This window comes from Seriola lalandi, unplaced genomic scaffold (assembly GCF_002814215.2).
Source record: "Seriola lalandi dorsalis isolate HSWRI2012SDOR001 ecotype SW California unplaced genomic scaffold, Sedor1 jcf7180002054570, whole genome shotgun sequence".
Lineage (NCBI taxonomy): Eukaryota > Metazoa > Chordata > Actinopteri > Carangiformes > Carangidae > Seriola > Seriola lalandi.
The window spans coordinates 2,903,040-2,925,686 of record NW_019525123.1 but is presented as its reverse complement, the minus strand read 5'-3'; the positions used below and the strand labels follow the sequence as shown (position 1 = coordinate 2,925,686).

Genomic DNA, 22,647 nt, shown 5'->3' with positions numbered 1-22,647 from the left:
GAACTCACGTGTGTGGAGGCTGTGCTGGTTAGCGGGGCGGTGGCAGTGAATGGAGAGGGAGGGGCTAGAGAGGGTGTGGGCTGCTGTTGCTGTGACAACTCAGAGCTGGCTCCACCCACGGTAACAGCTCCTGTCCCTGACGATGACCCATCTGCACCAGAGAAAACACCTGCGAAGAAATCAGAGATAACAGACATTAATAATGTTTTCCTATATTGCATTTATGTAACACGATCTTACGATGAATTTAGAGGAATATTGTTGATGCTAAAATGACTATAAAAGCACATAATAATAAATAATAAAATGAATGAAGGCTAAATTCCATTCAGCTGGTTCAGTGTCACTGTCACAGCTTGCTGGGACTCTTCAATAGAACATTGTTAATGTTGTTGAACATCTGTGCTTTCCGTACTATGACAAGCTAAAAACCGTAGCCACTCTAAAATTCCTATTATTTCCTTAGGACTCTTCCCATGGGTCTTTGATGATTTGTAGATGTATTTAAAATGAAGCATCTGTCAGCATTTGTTCTTCCTTCAAATGCTATACAATCCCAGTTAACACATTTCACATGGCTAATGGAAATCTATCGTTTAAGAGAATGATAGAATATCTTTGCACATTGCTACATAATAGCACGACCCATTTACAAAGATTAAGGAGTTAGGTTTTAAACAAGATGAAGAGCTGACTTTTACAAATTTAATGGCTGATTAATGGTGACTCAAAGTGGCAAAAAGTCAGCTGACACAAATCATTCACATTAAGCTCTTATAAACTGTGACAGAAGAGAGAGGAGGAAAATCAATCTGCGCATTCCCTCCCTCCATATGAATTATTTGCATTCTTTGACCGTATACAGAAAATACACAATTTTATTCAGCATTAAAAATTATGAATATTATATTACACAGTATGAGCTAATTTTAAAATCACCCACACAAACATATTGCTCTACTTTCACACACCCATATGCATGCTCCATTCTCTTATCTCTTTGCTCTGTCTCTCTTTCTCTATCTCTCCTCCTCCCTCCCCTCACACACCCCTGTGCTCGCCCACTAACCAGGGATAAGCCCTGCCCCTGCCCCCCTTTGACCCCTGCAGAGGAGGAGAAGGAGGGGGGGGGGGGGGGGCGGGGGCCCCTTAGCCCCACAAAAGCCTGAATGGCTCAGGGCAGCACACATTCACTGGGGGAACAAGAGATCTTTGTGCCAGGAGGGGAGGGGTGGAGGGAGTGAGAGAGGCAGAGCAAGAGAGAGAGAGACAGAGAGAGAGAGAGAGAGAGATAGAGAGAGGGAGAGAGAGAGATACGAACACTACATGGGCCTACATACTATTTATAACGCTTTGTAATATGCACTAGAAAAATTGATACCCAAAGCAGGGCTGCTGAGGCTCAGAGGGCATGTGCTCCTGCAAGATTTTTAGCAACTGGATTAGAGGCCAAACCAACAGTTTATCAGTTCCTGCCACTGATGAAACGGGTAAAACTCAAAACAGTCAAAGTAACAGGAGAAAAATACAGGTTCATTTTAATTCACATTTGCAATATCAGATAATATTACAGAGGTTAATTAAAATGTCCCAAAATTGAATGCCATTTATGAATCAGTCTATGTGTGCGGTATTTTAAGCATTTTTTTTTTTTTTATTTAATCTTCTGCACAACCAAAGTCAGTGTGTGTGTGTGTGTATGTGTGTATGCAGCAAATAAGAGTGGAGGTAAAAATGAATGCCATTTATAAAAAAAAAAATGTGTAAACTGGTTGTAACTGTAAATGTAAAGTTTAAATGTATTAAAGTTTTATCATTCATTTATTTCAAATTGTTTCACTTTTAAGCGAACACTCTAACCCTCTAAGGCCACATGTGGTGATTCTGTGGTTTTAAGTGAAAAGCAGGATGAGATGCTCCAGCATAGGTTGATAAAAAATCTCTAAATCTTGTTTTAATAAAAGTTTTCAAAAGAAATTAAATAAACAAAAAAGGGTATCAAGTTGTTAATAACAATGCTGTTTTTTATAGTTGCTAAGGAAATGCTATTTTCAAAGTGTACCTTCTCATTAATTGCTGCTGAGAATGTAAACTGATTATTTAATTATCACTTCTGATGGGAATTAAAACTTCCTCTAGGATCACAAAAGAAGACAAAGAACAAAAAACATTTCTGCACGCACACACACACACACACACACACCCAAGCTTGTAAAACCTATAACCTGTCAGTGTGATCAATAACGTTAAGCCCCTCAAGCACAGCTGCCTCCATCACCCAACCTTCCTGCTCCTTTTCCCCTCTTGCTCAGTCCGTGTGTAAGCTTCAAAAATATCCACCTTGATTAGTTCAAGCTGGTATTATCTCGATAGGAAATCTATGCTGTCTGTTTAGGGAGGGTTAAGTATGATCTAAAAACCAAATGGATGGCATCACACTCTGGTATTAAACAGCTGAATAAATGTTTTGACTAACAACTAAGATGATATTCATACTAGAGTCTTACAGGTTTTTTTTTGTGTGTTTTTTTTTTTTTATAAACTGCAGACAGTCATCTAATCATGATTGAAATATGGAATAAGGATGCAAACACTGAATACCATCATCAGACAGACATTTGTTACTCTGAGATTTTCTACCATCAAAGATAAACAGAAATGAACATCACAGCAATTTATAGAGGGAGCAGAGCTACCATTGAGGGCACTGGATGCAAGATAGTGTGTGTGTGTGTGTGTGTGTGTGTGTGTGTGTGTGTGTGTATATCAAAAAATGGACATAGGTTTGCAATACACTGATAAAGCCATGTCAGTTGCAGAGTCACAAATAGTTTGATCCAAATTCAAAGTCTAAGCAGTTATGTGGAGTTAGAAAAAAAAAACACATTCAGGTTTCAAACTATACTATTGTAAATTCAACTGATAATATTCTTTCTTTAACCATGTCGTTATTCAGCACTGTCTATCTATAAGAGAAAACATGCACATCCTGTAAAGTTCATGAAAGAGCTGTCACTTTAAAATAGTTTGTTGCTTGTTGTAGGTTTTCTGTACAATATGTGTGTGTGTTGTTTTTCTTACAGCCTCAATCTCTTAATAATCTTTGCATGAATTGCATGAATTGTTTTTTTTCCCTCTCTAAATTGTGCAAAATGTTTTAACCGCCATCAGCGATCACCCTTTTAAATATACAGACTAAAAATGAATTACATTCAAGGGGAAAAACATCTAAACTGCAAATTAATAAATACATACATACATACATAAGTGAATCAGGAAAATATGCAATAAAATTTCACAGCACCCCAAAATATTCATAAATCATTTCTTATTTTCTTTTACTGCAGGGATATATTTTGCTAGCACAATAAAATTGTGTATAATCTATAAAAGCAAAATTTTAGGACATAAGGGAAACGTTGCAAATATAGTTTTCCTATTTTACCAATAAGTTTAATTTGCTATTCAAATTAAACACTATTCACTGAATTGTTCCCCTGGTTTTCACAACATGTGCTTTGCAGAAGTGAGACCAAGCTACTGATAATTATGTTTTCATTAGGATAACTAGTAAAATTTTCACCTCAATAAAGCTAAAAATAAAGAAAAGAAAAAAAAAGAAATAAAAACATCAAATAAATAATTAACCGAAATTAACATCTAATTTCTCTCCTCTCTTTTCTCAGTCTTTTATATATACACACACTCCCACTGGCCTGAATAAATTCATGTCCACCTAACATCATTCCTCCCCCACACATGAATCCCACACTGCACTCTGGCAGCTTGTTCGTCCCATCAGTGACCCCCATGCAGTCAAAGATTAACCTAGCCAAAATCTAACCCCCTGTCTACCCACCCACCCAAAACACATATCTATCAGGCTAACTATCTATCCATCAGCACAATGCAGTCAGCAGACTGGGGTGGGGGTGTTTAATGCCAAGATCCTCCCCATTACTGCCCTGCATTAACCCTTAGCTAAATATTTACAGTATGAAGAAGAACACATGATTCTCTCTCTCTGTCTCTCTCACACACACACACACACACACACACACACACACACACACACACACACACACACACACACACACACACACACGTTTTCCCTATCTTCTTTCACCAGCTGTGGTCAGAAATGCTGCCACTGCTTATAGGGAAAAGCAGAAACACCAAAAACTCAAATGTCTGTGGAATTACTAACAAAGTTATCCTCAACAAGCACTGCTGAAAAAATTATATTCAGACAGCACACAGCACCAGTCCTCAGGTCTGACTCACCAACTCAAGCTTAACGCTACTAAAATATAACATATTCATTAAAGACACCTTTGAACACTGAATATTAATATTTATGGTTGAACACAACTTGTGCTTATACTATTAGAAACGCTTAGCACCCCATTTATTTATTTATATATATATATATATATATATATAATATATTATTAGTGTGTATGTGTGTGTGAGTGTGTGTGTGTGTGTGTGTGTGTGTGTAGGTAAAATGTATATGTAAAGTGAAATTTCTGTTGATTCACAACTAACTCCATTAAACCAGGGATAATGATTAATTTACAAGGTCACTAACATAAAGCTATAATGTCACGATAAAATAATAACCTCTGTGCTTGAAGACACATGGAAGCAGACAAAGACTATACATTTCTTTTATTTAAGTTTTATAAGTTTATGCCCATGTATGAAAATATGTATCCTCAACTGAGAGAGCCATACCATACCAAACAACAAGTGTTTTGATGAGAAACCACATCATTATTCATTCTTTAAGAACTATACTGCTCTGAGAAAAAACAACATTCGCTGTGTTGTGTTGATGCTCCAATCCAATCAATGTGGCACTGAGGGGTATTATCCAATATTTATAACAGATTGTGAAGACAAACGTAATTTAACAAGATGTAATGAATCACTTGAAATGAATAGCACTATTGAAAAATACATTCATATTTTAGAATTTGGAGTCATCCAAAATTGAAAATAGCTTGAGTAACAGACAAAGAGAATGAGGGTCTCTTATGCAAGAACGTTATGTAAAAATGTTAAAGGACATGATCAAATTCGTCATCATTATCTGTTAAGCAGATCCTACTGATCAGTGATGGATATTGATCTGATTAGAGCATCTATTTTCTTCATTTGCATTTGGCCTTAATTGGCACGTACAAATTATGCCGGTGCACATACAGTATACGCAAGCACGTGTCACTATGTACACACACTGCACAAAGCATCAACAGGTGAGGGGAGAATTTGAGGAATGAGCAGAATGCAGGTAAGAGAGACCAGCCGAGAGGCAGGAGAGCGAAACAAAAGGGTGGTAATTCTGGAAGAAAGGGGAGATGTGGGATGTGTGGGTTGTACTGAGCCATTTCCATCAGCAGAGGGGAACTCCAAAGCATAAAGACAGTTGCCAAGCAACTGAACACGATGAAAAAAACATACAGACCACTTACACGTGTGAGAAAATAACACATAGACACGCACTCCATACACACACACACACACACACAGACAGACACACAGACACACAGACACACAGACACACACACACACACACACACACACACACACGAACACAAGGAGCCAATTACAAAGGTGTGTCAAATCTTTGCTATTTGTCATTGGTAATGCTAATAATTTGCTGCACAGAGGGAATCCACAAACACCTTTTGTTTAATTCATCAGCATTTGGTGGCAAAAGGCACAAAAAATCCTCAAGTCAGGAGCTGGATGTGAAGAACAAAAACTGCCACAACAATGCCACCCATGTGCTACTTCCTTTTTGCTCATACTGATGACCCTACAGTGAGCGCAATGGGACGCTATTTCTTTGTCTAACGGGTTATAATGGGCTGATAAATCTGGAATTAATCCAGTCCTTTTCATCATTTCAGCTGCCAACAACAATTCATTTCTGGCTATTTGCTTAGCAACAGCAAAATTGTGAGATAATTAAAAATTTAGGTGACACTGACAGACAGGGGCGACTTGAGAAAGTATTTCTCATCGTGACACCTGTGAGACCTGAACTCTCAAGGACTCTCAGCATTTTGGTGAAACACTGTTGTGTTTTGTGTACGTTGCGTTTCCGTGTTTTTCTCACCTGACCCAGTGGTTGTGGAGCCACTGTGACTTTGCAGACTCCCATTCCTGAGGAGTGACGGGGACTTCTGAATCCCACCACCGACACCCATGACCCCCAGCCCCCTCTCTCCTCCTGCTCCGACTCCCACTCCTAATCCACTGCTGGAAACTAAGCCTGGCCGACCTGAGAGTGTCGAGGACGAAGAGGAGGAGGGGGAGGCGGTGGAGGAGGAGGTGTTGGCTGTGGAGGAGGTAGGGAGAGTCAGGGAGGGAGCTGGCTCTGAAGGCTTCACATCCGTAGTGAAGCAAGGTCCAAATCTGTTTCGCCAGTTGCCCTTCTTTTTCTTCTTCACTCCGTCTTCCCCTCCTCCTGCCACTGCTCCACCGATGCCTGGTCCTGAGCTGGAGGGCTGGGGCCGTTTGTATCCAGTGGACCCACCGAGGCTTGTCGTCTCGCTAGCTGTGTGACTGTGGGAATTCTCATACAGTTTCCCGCCCACTACAATAACAAGAAAGCAGAAGTGAATATTTAATCATAAAGTCTGCAGACTCTTGGTGTTTTTCTGTGGTTTATTGGCCTGAGAGCGTACTAAAGTAGCAAAGCACACCATGCATCATATTAGTTCTCTAATAAATTAGCAATTATTTTCATATTGATTAATCTGACAATTATTTTCTCGAGTAATTGATAAACAGCGTGGTCTATAAAATGTCAGAGAACAGTCAAACACCCAGAGATATTTAGTTTACCATCATAAAGGAGAACAAAGTCAAATAAATTTGCAAACAATCACATTTTAGAGACTGGAACCAGAAAATTTAAAAATGACTTAAATGATTAATCCATTAAATAAAATTGCTGCAGATTAATTTTCTGCATGTAATCGGTCATTTACTACATTTCTGTAGTTAATGACTAGTACATGAATATGGAAAAAAGAAAAATACTACACAAAACTGCAAACTTGCTGATGTTTTTTCTAATGTGTACTCCATCAGTTCAGTAGTGTGCTTCCATAAAGTTGGGATACAACTGATTTTTTAAAAAGTTCAAAACTGATACAGCACCGGCTGAAAGATCTTAATTTAGTCTCCAATATGGGTCAAGCTCCAAAAACATTGGATCCAACATTAACTATAATTAGGGCTAGGCAATTAACCGAAAAAGCATCAAAACCAACATTTAGAACCTCTAACAGACTTAATCACGCTCATGTTGGTTAATTTGGTTAATACTTAATAATAATACATCCTGTGAAACTAACGTTAATCCACATTTACTCAAAGCAAAGCTGGGGAATACGGATGACATGAGCGCAAACACTGAGCCTCAACCCGAGCAGCTTATACATAACAAGATGCTGTGTCTGTTGTTTGGGCACATTTTGGCTTCAGTGAAGACAACAAAACAAAAATAAGTCGAAACAAACAGAAACAGAAAAACAATTTCAGAGACCAAAGGAAACACCACTAATTTGTTTAATCACTTGGAACACACTCAAATTGACGAATATTGAGTACACGGCTCAAAAAAAAAAGGAGAGAGGGACCGATGAGAGCCAAAGTAATCGTTCATTAATTGTAATCAAGGTAAAAGTCTTAAATAATCCTGTTACTGATTTGAAGTCATGGCGCTCAGTCCTAACTGTAATGCAAACTGTCAGATTTTGGTAGACTTCTCCTTGTACTGCATATGACAAATGGAGGGAAACACTGTATGAATACTGTGGCACTGTAATAATCAATAGCCACAAAAAATAAATGAATGAATAAACACATAACTAAAGTAAGAAAAGCACATCTGAGTAAATCTATAAATGAACAATGCCTGTCACCTGCAGAGGCTGTCGTAGCGGACATAAGAGAACCAAAGAGTGTCGTAGTTCCCTCTGAAGCTCCACCCTCCGAGCTCGGCTTCACAAGGCAGCTGCTGAAAGACGGCGGGGAGGAGAAGGTAGTTCCACCCCCGGGACGCAACGAAGAATCAGAGAAACTTAGGAAGTCTGAGGAGGAAGGAGCAGAGGGCGTCTTGCTGGCACTGGTCAACAGGAGGCCTGGGAGAAAGAAAGACAGGTGGAAAATAGAGACAATGACAGACAGAGGTGACGATCGAAAGGAATGAAGAAGTAAAAGAGAGACCAAAAGTGAGAGAAGGAGAGAACAGGGAACAGGCATTACAGCAGGGAAAAGTTTCCATGCTACTCTCCTTTCCATCATCATGGGAGCAGCAGAAAAAAGATAAGCAAAATAAGCATTTTATCTACTCTCTGCTCTCTATCTGCTCTACAGTCAGCCCTCCCTCATCATGTAGTCCTCCCATCAGAGGAACTGCCTTGAAAGCACACATCTGGATGGATACTCAGACACACACACGCAAACAAACACACACCTAGCAAAGGGCTTCAAGGTTCTGATAGTACAAAACACAGGAGCTCTGTGTGAGCACCTACTCCTTTCAGGTCCTGACCTCCCCACATATTGTTTGTGTGTGTGCGTGCATGCGTGCGTGTGTGGAGGGGGGGCTTGTCTCATTTCCCAGACAGGGCCCCAGATTACAGGAGCCAGAGGCCAGTCGAGACGAAACACTGTTATCATGGCCACACACTAAAAGTCTGGTGCCTTGACAAAATGCAGCCAAAGACACAGCATGCACGCGTGCGCACACATACACACACAAATCACACTCTTTTAAGCAATGTTTTAATAACATTGCTGTAATTTGAATTTTTTTTCAGTGGGTGGGCAGAGCGGGAACACCAGATGATTTGTCATTGTGTTTCTATTTTTCTAACTGCAGGGTTAATTCCCAGTAGTGGGAAAATTAACATACAAGACCATTTGCAGCCATCAATTCACCTTGGTGGAAAGGCCCAGTGGAAGCAGAGGCAGATGTGGAGGAAGTTGCCATGGTGACCACGGCAGAGGGGAGGGGTTTCCCTGAGGAGGTGAGAGACTTGCGGCCGCCTCTCTGTCCCACCGTGTGACTTCCGCCGCTGTTCTTCTTATTCTTCACCTCAGACGCCGCTTTTCCAGTGTCTACAGCCAAACCATCTTTGGAACTGCTGCCGGAGTGAGCCGAAGACACTTCCTGAAAGTTGGCGTTAGTGAAACGGGCGGTGCTGTCGTCCAGTCGCTTCTGCGAGGATGCAGGCAGAGAAGTGACGCCTCCCCCTGAACTGCTGCTGTTGTAAGCCTGGAGGAGGAAGGTGAGAAGCAAAGGAATGATTGAAAAAATTATGGTTGAACAGAAAGGGAGGACAGGAACCATGAGAAGGAGGACCGGAACATGGAGTGAAAATTATCACAACAATGCCGGTTGAGAAAGGGAGGACCAAAAGTACGAGAAAAGGTCAGCAGGAGGACAGGATGTGTGTAGGACACAGTAGAAGAGCAATAAAGGTAAATCAAAGTATAGAAATAAAAAAAAGTCAACCAGCCACTACTGTTGTAATATTTAACTATCCCAGTCACATTACACCAAAGCAAAGGACTGAGGAGGACAGGAATGCCCTCACCTTGTCTGGGACCATGATGTTTGGAAGTACGAGGGAAGGAGACATGTCCATGGAGGTCTTCTTGTGTTTTGGTTTGTGCCTGTCTCGCTCCTTATGTTTCTGCACATGGAGAATATGGGGGAAAAAAAGGAGAAACAGATGGGTGAAGCTGCTTAATACATAATACAGGGAGGAGAGAAACTAAGACAGATAGAAAAAAAAAAAAAAAAAAAAAAACTGTTATAGCCATGTGCATATTGGTAACATTAGGAAAAAACAGGAAACACTGAATATGGAGACACACTGGACCATACATAAGTGTTCTGGAGAAGATTACAGCAAAGAAATGGCATAAAAATAAAAGAAACATACGAGTTATTAGAATATACTCATTGAAGAGGAAGAGTGTGTGTGCGTCTTTGTGTATTTGGTTTTGGAGAGAAACAGAGAGAGAAAGAGGGAGCATTGCATTTCAAAGGCTCAGTCTGAGATGAAAGCTTAGAGATCAACTAACACAAAGAGAGTGACGGAAGAGAGATAAAAAGGGGGCAGTAGGCAAGAGGAATTCAGCTGCAGTTTAGAGCAGAGTGTGTCCAAGTGCCTCGTGCCGAAGCGCACAAGGTCTCATTGTTTCATCCAATCATATCCTCCTTCTTGGACCATCACAGCTCAATTTACACCCTCGCTAACACACACGCACCGCCACCCTCCTCTTGCACCCCTGAGGTGGGGACTGGGTGCCAGCGCATTTACACCTCACATGCACGCCCTCCACCCCGACACCTCTCTGCACGTGTGTACAAGCAGACAGGTGCACATATGCTCACACACACTTCTACATGGACACTTGCATGCACGCAGACGCACATCCACACCGACAGACGCACTCTGGGAGATAGGCGGTGAAAATATGCAGCGATCCTGAGAGACGACATGGGATTCAACATGCTTGTGATACTCAGTGTCATGACAACTCTGAAAAACCAGAAACTGCCCATCCCCCTTCTTCTCCCTTCAGGGTCTAGTTGAGGAGTGATTGCATGGAGGCTGGTGACAGTTTAGCCAGACTTCCTCTATGAGTGGCAGTTAACAGACATCACTAGCCAAATCAGGAGATAGCAGCTTAACTGTAACCTCTCTACGCACTGGGTTCCGGTTTTGCTAACGCCCTGCGAATAAGAGAAAAATGTTGCAGAGTTCGGTTCACATGTGTATTTGTGGGTCTGTGTTGTGAATTTCAAAACAGGCAGCAAGTACTGGTTATTTTCATTAACCACTGACTTCTTAAAATGCAGTTTTCCCCTTTTCTTTCCCCTTCAGTAGCTTGAAGTCATTGTAAATGAAGTTTACACTGAGTGGAATATTCAAACACAGGACTTTTTTATGGCTGCAGCACTTGATAAAATGGAAATTTTCTAGATGTGCATCATTTTATACACAGTTCATCCCCCAAAAAACCCTGACATATATTCTATCTTTGAAAACATTGGAATCGCTACATGAATAAGATGTATGAAGATGCATGAATTAAAAGTTCTGTGATTCTAAACCAGGGTTCCAATACTTTCATAAACATCAAATTCAAGGACTTTTCAAGGACTGAGTGCAATTGCTTCAAATTCATGGACTCAACATGGCATAGTTTGAGACATGGATCAAGGTTAATTACTGTTACAACACTAAGAATTTTTATAATGAGAACTAGCAAGCTTTACAGAAGCTAACGGACAACAATTAAAAAGAAAGAAAGGCTTGAATGTTGTAGACGCTTCCTTGCTGTTATAGTGATGGATATAGATATATATATTTTCAAATTCACAAACTTTGAAGGATTTCAAGGATTTGTGGGAACCCTGCTTAGCATGCATGAGTTTGAAATAGCTGACCAGCTGTTTGTTGAGGGTTTTATTCCTCAACACTTATGTTTTTCAATTAATCTAGTAATAATTTAGTCTACAAACTGTCAAGAAAGCTGCAAAAAAATGCCCATCACAAGGTGGTTGCTTCTAATTCCTTGTTATGTCAACCGAAGAGTTGACAACACAAAGATAATCAATTTAGAGTGATATAAAACAGATAAAATTCAGTACATTTTCACATTTAAGAGAGGGAAACCAACAAATATTTTTCCATTGTTTTGGTTAAATTAAACAAAGATCCAAATTATTGTTGGTTGATTTTCTGTTGATTGGTTCTATTTAGAACTACATTAAACAATAGTGCCAACCTTGCAACTGGCTACAGAAAGAAGATGAAGAGAAACATGATTTTACAAAGATAGAAAATGAACCTAACGGCACCTACTAAAACAAAAAGAAGTGATACCAGAGAGAGATGCAGACAAACAGAGAGACAGAGAGGTAAATTCTTTGGGATTCCCTTGTTGTTTTTCATTAACATTCCAGAGGTAGGTGTTGATGGAGAGAGGCTGAGTTGAGAGGGTCGGATAACACACACACACACACACACACACACACACACACACACACACACACACAGAGAAGGACCCGCAGCACTGGGCGTGGGAAACATAACGCACACACAATGTAACCCTGACACACTCTTATCAATCAGGTCAATTGATTATACAGGCAGAGACAAAGCCTTTCAGCGTGTCCTCTCCTCTCTTTCTCTGGCACTGACCATTAGCAGCCTGATCATTTGACATGTCTGAGTGGTCTTTGAGACTGTGTGGGGTAAATATGAGTGGTGGCAGAGGATGAGGGCTGCGTCTATTTATCAACAAACTCCCATACAATGTGTGCTGAAATCTTCTTTGTTGAATACTGATCATGGGGCTCTGAACTAGGAAACTCACTCATCATGAGAGAAAAGCTGTTCCTTGTAAAAGCCTCTCCACAGCACTCAAAATATGTGCATGGAGATTTTTTTGTTTGTCTTTTTCTAAGCACAGGCATCATGATTTTTGCATTTGGCCAATAAATCTAAATACACAAAATCACGACTGAAGACATTATTTCTTTTCAATTCATCTACCATTTTTTTAATCTATAGATTGATCATTTTGCTTATAAAATGACAGTTAACAATGCCCATAAATAAATCCATGACTTCTAGGTAATGTCTTCAAATTCCTTGTTTTGTCCAAAAAGCAAAAATATTCAACTGATAATCAAATAATTCAGAGAAGCAGTAAATCCTCACATTTGAGAGGCAAGAACCAAAAAGTTCTTCAAATGCTTCATAAAATGGAATGATTAATTGATTATCTAAACTGTAGCTGAATAATTTTCTGTGGATTTATCAATTAATTGTTTCATCACTATATTCAATTATCAAGAAATCAAACTTCCTTTTGAACTGTACAATGTATATAAACTCGTGGTACTTAATCCTGCAGTAATGTTCATAGACCAAAAAATTAAATTCAAACTCAACTATGCTTTATAACAAATAATATATTGCAAAGAGAAAGCATCGTCTTTTAATTTGATATAACATGTATTTTAAATTCTTCACAATTCAACACAGTGGCCTCAGGAGGAAGATGAGAGGGTACAAACACAGGGGGGGACAGGGAGAAATGGAGGAACAGGAAGTAAGGGGGAAAATAATCCGCCCTGACCTGGCAGGAATTCCCCTGTGCAGTTTCCTGCAGGATTTCTGACTAGCCATTGTGTGTGTGTGTGTATGTGTGTGTGTGTGTGTGTGTGTGTGTGTGTGTGTGTGTGTGTGTGTGTGTGTGTGTCTGTGTGCGCGCCTTTTCTAAGCGGCCAGTGTGGGGGATCTTTTAGCCCCTGCTGTAGTTTGACTGCAGGGTCTAACATGAGGTGGGTATACATCTGAGTCTCCAAACCACAAAACAAATGCATGTGCGCACACACACACATCTGAGCTTACTGATCTCTGACCCTGGAATGTGGATGGAGAGAGTGTATGTGTGTGTCTGTAAGTGAGAGAAGCAGGCAGTATTGACAAAAGCCAGGGCAGGGGGAATGAAAAGTATGTGGACAAAGGCATCACATACACACACTCAATTTGGATTCCACCAATTCATTTCTGAAAATCTATTGTCTTCTTTCATGCTTTTCTATCAAAAACAATTACAACTGAAAAAAAACACAGAGAAAAAAAGTTCTGGGAGCATCAAAAGCGTTTTAGCACAGCAGCACTGACAAAATATCCACTAAGGTGTCTCATAAACACAGGTTTTAAAATCTCATTAGAGCAGTCACATCTAATTTCCATCTTTGGGTCATTTCATCTGACATCAGCTTATATGTCAGTTTGACTGATTTTACCCAAAACCTGTCGCAGCAAAGAATCTGTATAAGAACAGGCAGCCGTTTGTAGTTAGAATTTGATTAGTTATAGCAACCTCTTCTAATACTTTTTGCTCTATGTCTTTATAAGTGTAAGAATTAGTTGTGACATTTTCACAGTTCATTTTGTTGATACAGGCAATGCATTATTAAAGCATTCCTTTCCTAAATCAATTTTCTGAATTCATTTTAGTGCATCATAAATATTGAGAGATAGAAGGTATCTTAGATCACTGATCATAATTGTAAGCAAACTTGATTGATGTGTCACTAATTACAATAATTTATTATTTCCTGAGAGTTTCTCCTGTATTGCATTGAATATAAAGTTGTATTGAAAGATTGCACGCACACACACACACGCGCTCTGTTAAGTACTTGTTTTATCTAATGAGTGTCCTTTGTTTGCTATAATGCACTATGTGACAATCCTGTTTGCTCTTAGCTTGATAAAGCTCACACCAGCACATACTTTGATATTTCATGCCTATAAGTTTGGTGGAGAGAATCAATGACAGTGAACAGTAGACTTTATACACTCTCTAGAACAGCTCAACTGTAAAGACACAGTCATGTGTTTGCTTTAGTACATTTAGTACACGATATAATGCCAATTAGCATTAAATCAAGTTAAATGGTATCTTTATATAGATCAGTTCAGTTTAATTCAACTGCAGGCAAAACAAAAAGTGAAACACATGACTTGACACCTCCTGTAAATTCAGATTTTACGCAGCCTGTGATTACATGTTCTACTAACACGCATGACTGAATGGGTCACAGTAATGCAGCATTCATTAGAGGCTGCGATCAGTGGTGAGTGAAGGTGGGCTGCAGTCATACAAGCATCTTAAAGACAATTCAAATGCAACTGATGGTGGGTTTATAAAATATAATTTCAGCAGTCACCTGGAAATCAGATTCAAGGTCTTTTGTGATTTTAGAGGCCCTGTTTAGTGAAAGGCGCACTCATGTGTTTTGAGATGGGACAGCTTTTTATACTCCCAACTGTCAGGATTGTATACTCCAATCAAGAACATCTGTAGAACAGGCGTTTCCTCATAAAATACTGATTAAAAATTAAATCAAGACACCAAAAGCATTCCTTTCAATGCTAACCATCCGTTTCAACCCTATTTTTCAATTGACTTAAGTGATGTTCAAGGCCCAAGCTCAACATTTTCTAGGGGTTTGTTAAATTGTCAACAAGTAATATCTTAAGATGCAATCGCGGAAAAACCCTACTTTGTTGTGAACATAAGTCTTAAATAGTTAATAAAAATTTCACATCTCATTTTCCATTTGCCTTGCTAATTTGAACAACAATGCCTTATGATAAATAATGTCTTGCCATTATTTTGAAAGACTGTCACCATAAATGCTAATTGTAAAGCTATTATAAGAGCCACTGAAAATTATTATTGCTCAATGGTTTTACAGCGTATTTGCCTGTCCTTCCACAGTGTGAGCATGTATCAATGAGGACGTTTGTTTCTGGTGGAGTCACATTCGTGGGTGGGAGGCATAGAGAGGGGAGGATCTGAGGGCTGTCTTACCTTCTTGTCCGTGTCTGGGGGTCTATCCATACACTGAGAGGAAGAGTCACTTAAGCTTTGAGACCTACTACCACGGCCCCTGCTCCTTCGCTAAAAGGTAAAGAGGAACTCCAAGTTACTGGATGAAGTCCACAGCAAAGAGGCTAAAATTAGACCAAAAAGAACTCTAAGATATGTTTAAAAAAAATGAACAAAACGTAAACTAAAAAAGGCTGCGTGAACTGAAGGATAACTCAAAATTCAAAAACAGTCAAAAAACATTATCATGAGCATTGGCTACAAAAGTGGTGGTTATGAATAAACTTATTGGTCACTACAGAGGAAAAAATGCATAGTGGCAGATGGTATTCAAACAAAAATTAAATTATACCTCCACTATAGAAAAGGCCATTCCTTTTTCAACAATCATTGACCAAATAATAACCATTAGGTACAGTAATTCCAGTGTAGAAACAATGATCAATACTACAATTAATAAAAAACAGTCAGGATTGAGGACAACATTAAAAACACACACAACTGTGAGTTGTGTTTAATTGTCGTCTCCTTTGCGGGACACTTTTAGGGGTCTTGGCCCTCAATCTCAGCACAAGCCAGCAAGCTCTTGACTGTATTACCCGTTGAGATGTCGACAAAAAACTACAACCTCAAATTACAGCCATATTAAATCACATATAAAGGCCTGTGTTTATCCAGCCTGTATTCAAAAGTACAGATCTGTGACCAGGAACTGTGTTTCATTTGGCATCATGTAAAACTCAAAGCCAACCTGGTCCTCCTTAGTCCACTAACTGAATCACATAGCAATCTCTTGGCTTTACAAAGGCTTAATATGAATTTCAATTCTAACATATGCTGTACCTTAAGACACAATAAAAAGTTCCTGATTTATGGCTCCAAGTCAACAACACTGACACTTTCCTCTTAACAACAGGATATCTGTCAATTGTACAGGACTAGCCTAAAAAACAATTGCTTCTTAAGAACAGCTAGTGACAGAAAGTTATGCAACAAGGTTTGCCAATCACAGTTATAGAAGATGGCTGAAACAAGACGTAGGCGTGTGCTACAAACCCATTCCAGATGACCGATAAGCCAATACATAAATTGGTACATTTACACTGCTGAGAAATACGACATTACATAGTCTTGATGAAACCGCCAGTGAAATGTAAATTTCACTGTATTCCAGACTCAACAAGGATAATCTAAGTTTGAAATTAGATTTTGCTACTGACCGAGTCCAGTCAAATACCATATGTTTCTAACATGGCGTAAACATCCATCAAGTGGTATCTTATGAAACCCACTCTGCTAACAACATTGCATTCTTCATCATTGATTCCCTCTGGTACATTCCTGTCATCCATACAATCCCGGCTTAATGACATTATGCCCCAGCATCCAAACCCATTCATACACGATCAATATAACAGCATGAGTCTTTCCATCAGTGTTTGTTAACATTGCAAAACAGTGTGTGTGTGTGTGCGTGTGTGTGTGTGTGTGTGTGTGTGACATGACACTGTAAAGCCTGTACTGTCTTTCCATCCTACCACCGATCCAGATATCAAAATACTTCAGTCAAGTTCCTGTTTTTCATATTTTCTTCCCTCTGACTGAGGGATTCACACAGAAAGGTTGTGACTGGGTGTTAACTATTGGAACAAAACAGGAAGTCTCTTCAGTTAATGAATATATTGAAAGTACATGTCATCTGTATATCCAGTTGTTACAGTTATGCTGCTTTTCATTCCAGTGTTATCAAACTGAATTCTGCTTGAATGAATACATTCATACATATATACAAGTAAAAAATAATAGACAAGAAGACTGTATTTCTGTCTTCTTTATGTTGACTTCATGCTCCTTTAAATCAGTCATGGCTCCTCTTTGTACTGCTATACTGTCTAGAGAAAGAGTATAAAAAGGCTTCTGTAACAGCACTAAACTGACACTTTTCACTGAAACCATGTGTCTAAATTAAGCAAAGAACATCTGTTCACCCAATAATAAAGGCCAAAATGACAGGAAAAGTCAGTTGGAAATTCAAGAACTAAATCACTTAAATATAATATTCCAAAACATTTTAAATACATAAGCAACCATTAACACCTGATAGTTCTGTTTCACCCTGCAGCACAAAACAGACTCAAAAGGACCCCATTCAGCACCTGAAATCCCAACCTCCTGCATCCAATCTGGGTTTAGGACCAACACACAAGGGAGAGGATGGTACGATGGGCCACTGTCAGAGAGATTAGTGGGATCAGGAGGGAAGGAGGAATGAGGATAAATGGAAAGGGGTAGGTGGAGGGTAAAGGACAGGTGGAAGAGAAGCAAGCAGCAAGGGGATGGATGGCTTGGTCCAGTAATAGAGGAAGCAGATGGGGGAGAAAGATAGAGGGAAGAAGAGAGGACAGGGGCTGAGGCCGAGGAGAGACAGGAAGCTGACTGAAGGAGCGAGTGAACTGAGCAGGAAGGAGAAACTGACAAGGGTGGAAACACTGAGAATAAAATGGGGAGGAAAGAAGATGGTAGTCCCAAGGGGAAGGATAGGGAGGAGAGGGACTAAGGGACATAGAGACATAGGAAAGAAATGAGAGAAGTAGTAATGGCGGGGCATCTCTCAGTGGAAAGGTAAATCTCACTGTGTTCCAGGTAAACTGATGTGTGTGTGTTATGTCTACATGGTTGTCCCTGTTTGTGGTTAGTGTAACAGAAAACATAAAATGAATCTTCATCCAAATTGTTAATAGACAAGCAACCTTCAAGACACTCTTAAGCATATACATACAGTGACATGGAACAAACACTGTGGCTGCTGCAAGTCGTCAGTACACACACCAGTCAGGGTGGTTTCACATTTTCATTAGTAAAACTGAGATCAATATCGAGTTCTAATACAAGTTAGCGAGACTTGTAATGCACTGTGGACAAATCTCAAACTTTATGTTTATACTCATTTACAAAAACAAAAAAAGAGTCAATGATTAATCATCTTAAACTAATTTTAAAGACCAAATCAAAATACAAAAAAAATATAATTTGTCCTCACATGTGCAGATTAAGGCTATAAGCGAATACAATTTTCATTTGAGAAGAATGAAGCACTGTTTAATGATGTGTAAAGTTGTGGTTTAGACTATCAAAAGATATAATACATGTAGAATATGAGAAAACTTACCAATTTGCTGTGGTGGTATTTGCAATATCCACAGTACTTGACGTTGTCCGCATCCGATCCCTGCTCCTCACATAACAACCCTGCAAACTGGGCACTGTGGCAGAGGGTAATGTGAAGGAAAAGAAAGGGCTGTGAAAAATATTTTTCATAACATTCTACCACAATAAGTACCAACAAGTGCTGAACATGAATTGATTGTACACAGGGAGGCAGAATCAGAGGTGGACTCAAAATCTCAATTCTCTAAACAAGGCTGAGTTATCATTACAATGTTTGAATATCAACTCTTAGACTACTGCAAGACAAACAATCACAGAAAACTAATGTGATTCAGTTCATGTTAGTAGCTTTACCATGTGAAAAAAATGTATAAACCAACACAAATTCTATTTTACGCTTTAAGCAGTTGAACCCCTAGAATACATAAGACTATCAACATGCACAATATCTCAAAAGTTTTGCTATAACTTGACAGCATGTCAAATCTACAAGTCTTTACAAGAGTCAGAGGGAAGAACTGAAGAAACAGTCTCCTCCTTTGTCCAGTGAGGTTAATGTGATATGAACGGGCCTCACCATGTGACATGGAAGGCCTGCCTGCAGCCATGTTTGTTGCAGGTCATACAGGCTCCAGTGGCTGCCTTACTCTCTCTGCCCTGGTCCTCACAGATATAACATGTCTACACACAAACACGCAAACAAACATGCAGAGTTAAGAGAGACTCAGTTCTTTATAATTATAATGTATGTGTGTTTTTCTGACATGTCAAAATTAATAAGTTTGTTACCTTGTTGTAGCGCTCATGTGGCACAGACTGGAGTACTATGGGCTCCATAGTCGAGACATTAGCAAATTCAACCTCAGGTATGTAAAGGGCACAAACAACATGGGCCCAGCCTGCAAAGACACAGAAGAACCATCAGCCTCTGCATACACACAAAAGAGATCATAACCCACGCACACACTAGCAAACAGGAGTTTGTCGAGACACTCCACAGTTTACATAAAGATTTATAAAGCATCTGCTAGTGTCACAAATAGATCTTAAATTGGGGTTAATCATCCAGATTTGACATTTAGTTGCAAGTTTTACCAGAGAGCTACAGTAAAACGTAGTAATGAAAATATGAGGCACATAACCTGAAGAATACAACACTGTCCATAAATCACTTATAGAATATTATCAGCTGGGTAAAACATAAAAAACAGCATTTTTCTGCACATTCTTTAGAGCTGTAACTCAAAACACAGACTCCAAAAAATGTTAAGTCTCTACACTAAATGCATAACTGATTTTGCAAAGCTTCAGTGTTTGGTCCAGTTTATTTGAACTGGTGGTTACACAGCCTTTTGAATTCTGGTGTGGCTCAAACAACCAAACCAAGACACAGCTGTTCACAACACCTCTTTTCACCCATCATGTTGCACCACATTATACATCATCTCTTCTGATTCTATCTGCACATTGTTATTCATGAGCCCAGTGCAGTTTTGAGAAAGACTCATATCCAGGTATTTCCTATTGAGCTTCACAGGCCCTTTGTGATGGCTGGAAAACATAAAATGAAGTCTTCAGTCGCAGTGAAACGCATATCGACTTGGAAACTATCTTTTGAATGTGTCAGTCCGTGAGACTTTGACTTGTTATCATCATCCCAAAAGTTGTGTGCGTGGTCAAAATGGACTTGAGTAAAGGGAAATAATTGTTTGGTCAAAACGAAGAGATAAACACAACCTATACATATTTATTTGGACTGATCATTAATATACCAAATTGCAGTTTTGGTTACATTCACATTAGGGCTGCACAGTTAATCGAAATATAACCGAAATCGCAATATGGGCAAGTGCAATATCCAAATTGCAGGAGCTGCAATTTTTTGATGAAGGTAAAATCTGTCACAGCATTGTTAGCACCATAAGCATTGTAGTGCTACAGATATGACCTGGCATACAAATCATATTCTCCAGATGTAAAGGAACATGTTTGTTTGGTACAAAACCCAACAAAAACCATTCATTCATCATTTTTGCATTTTTTTGTGAAATTAAAATGCAAAAACGACCATTCCAACTGAAATTGCAACTGCAAAATCTGCCAAATAATTGCAATATGATTTTTTTTGCATATTGTGTCACCCTAATTCACATACGCCCACACACTGACTCTAAAACACAAATATTTAAGTCATCAATGTTCAATCCCAGTTGGATTCATCAAGTTATACATTTACATATCAAACAGAAAACACTGAATTCAACTTAAAATCTCAAATGCTTTAATTTGTAAACTGGTAATTAATTTATCTAAGTAGCCGTTTACTGAGCCCTGACACACACAGCTGCCTGTCAGTGAAGACAAACTGGGGGCGGTAGAATGACAGCAGGGCATGGTGGAGTAGCAGCAGAATTGACGACGAGCTGAGGAGGAGCTGGAGGAGGTGAACGGGAGGTCAAATGGAGGTGGGAGTCTCCTGCCATGCTGGAGGTGTCTGTTTTTCTCCATAGCAGAAACAAAAACAGGCTTAAACTTACAGTTGAACCCCTGACCTGCCTTTGACCTGGTGAGCGGGACAGGGGGAGGAGGGCAGAGGGCGGGACAGAGAGGAGGGAATGGGTGTGAAATGGGGGCATGTTGTTGTTTTGAAGTCCCTCCAAGAATCTGGAAGAGGCCTATAAAACAGGACTATAAAAGTGGCACAGTCTTCCTCCTCAAAGTAAGCATTCACACTTTTACTACCCAAAAACCCAACAAAACATCCCTTTACGAACATCCCTTTCTCCTAGAAGTAGTTATCAGAGTCCAATGTGTCAGGACACAGAGCTTAAATTTAGCTGATAACTAATTTGAAGTGTGCTAACGTTTCAAATAAAATGAAGAAGAGTCAAAGAGCTGCCTGTTCTTCATAATGGCTGTATGACCTTTTGTAAACCATGTTAAAACACTGACAACACCAGGTAAAAAAACAAGACTTATGGTCATGTGGTCCTCACTGTAGCAGGTAATGAACCACATGTACAGTGAAACTGAAGCAGTACAATCAAGAACAAGCTCAACACCTCAATCCAACTCAAAATTGTCAAAGTACTGCCACATATATGGACATGACAGACACCTTTCAGTGGACAAATTATTTAGATTTTTGCAAACATGTTTAAATGTCTGCTATAAGGAGAGAACCAATATATGGGTATTCACAACTTCACAAGCAGCTGTAAACTTTATTTCTTTTCCTTGTCTTTCTTCTCTGCCTGTTACGTGTTAAGATGCTGGATCAAATACCCGTTTCAGACTAATCCCTTTGCTCTGCTTTATCACTCTCCCACCTGAAATAACAGCAACTAGCACACAGATCAACAAGTGGAAAGGAACTGACAAGAGCAGAGAAATGGATGGTATGGGGAAAGAGATGGTGAGGGAAACATGGGAGGAAAAAGAGAGGGAGAGAGGGGTCATGGGAAGGGTAAAATAAAAGAGAAAGTAGTAAAACGGTGTGTGTTAGTGTTGTCCTGATGCCTCCCTGCAGGCCTGGACACAATCCCACAGCTGTGCCTCTCTCTCTCTCAAACACACACACTCACATACACACAGAATATTTACAGTCTCCACCAAGCTGACCTTCCAATGAACCCAGAGAGGAGACTCCTCACAGGCCATGCACTATACCCATCCTGGCCCGCCCCCTCATAAACATACACACACACTCACACACACTCATAAAACATGGACTGGCAAGAACGGTACAGAGAGGCAGCACACACAACAAACAGCAACATAACTCTCCCAGCACGCTCACACCCCTTAAACTTGCCGGTGACATGCAATTAATGAAAAAATACACAAGAGGCTAACCACAGATGTGTGTGTGTGTGTGTGTGTGTGTGTGTGTGTGTGTGTGTGTGTGTGTGTGTGTGTGTGTAGCCGAGAGGGATTCTACCTCCGTTATCTGTCCTCTTGAGGGCTCCATCCTTGTGGGGACATAGCTCACATCTCTGTGGGTAAAGAAGAAACATCATG

The 22,647-nt window shown here is 39.7% G+C and overlaps 1 protein-coding gene across 4 annotated transcripts in view; it reads right to left on the bottom strand.

Annotated features, from left to right (window-relative positions):
- The window catches only part of mllt10 (MLLT10 histone lysine methyltransferase DOT1L cofactor), a 45,205-nt gene that overhangs the window by 14,776 nt on the left and 7,782 nt on the right, over window positions 1-22,647 (bottom strand). For 3 of the 4 annotated variants that reach the window (XM_087176817.1, XM_087176818.1, XM_087176819.1), the window contains exons 3-12: window positions 22,568-22,622; window positions 19,417-19,526; window positions 19,205-19,308; window positions 18,629-18,722; window positions 15,442-15,531; window positions 9,624-9,722; window positions 8,965-9,301; window positions 7,944-8,162; window positions 6,128-6,607; window positions 9-169 (exon numbers count right to left, since the gene is read on the bottom strand). In XM_087176817.1, the coding sequence (XP_087032943.1) occupies window positions 9-169; window positions 6,128-6,607; window positions 7,944-8,162; window positions 8,965-9,301; window positions 9,624-9,722; window positions 15,442-15,531; window positions 18,629-18,722; window positions 19,205-19,308; window positions 19,417-19,526; window positions 22,568-22,622 (1,749 nt within the window). The remainder of the gene's footprint in view (window positions 1-8; window positions 170-6,127; window positions 6,608-7,943; window positions 8,163-8,964; window positions 9,302-9,623; window positions 9,723-15,441; window positions 15,532-18,628; window positions 18,723-19,204; window positions 19,309-19,416; window positions 19,527-22,567; window positions 22,623-22,647) is intronic. The other variant, XM_023416920.2, reaches the window with a different exon arrangement.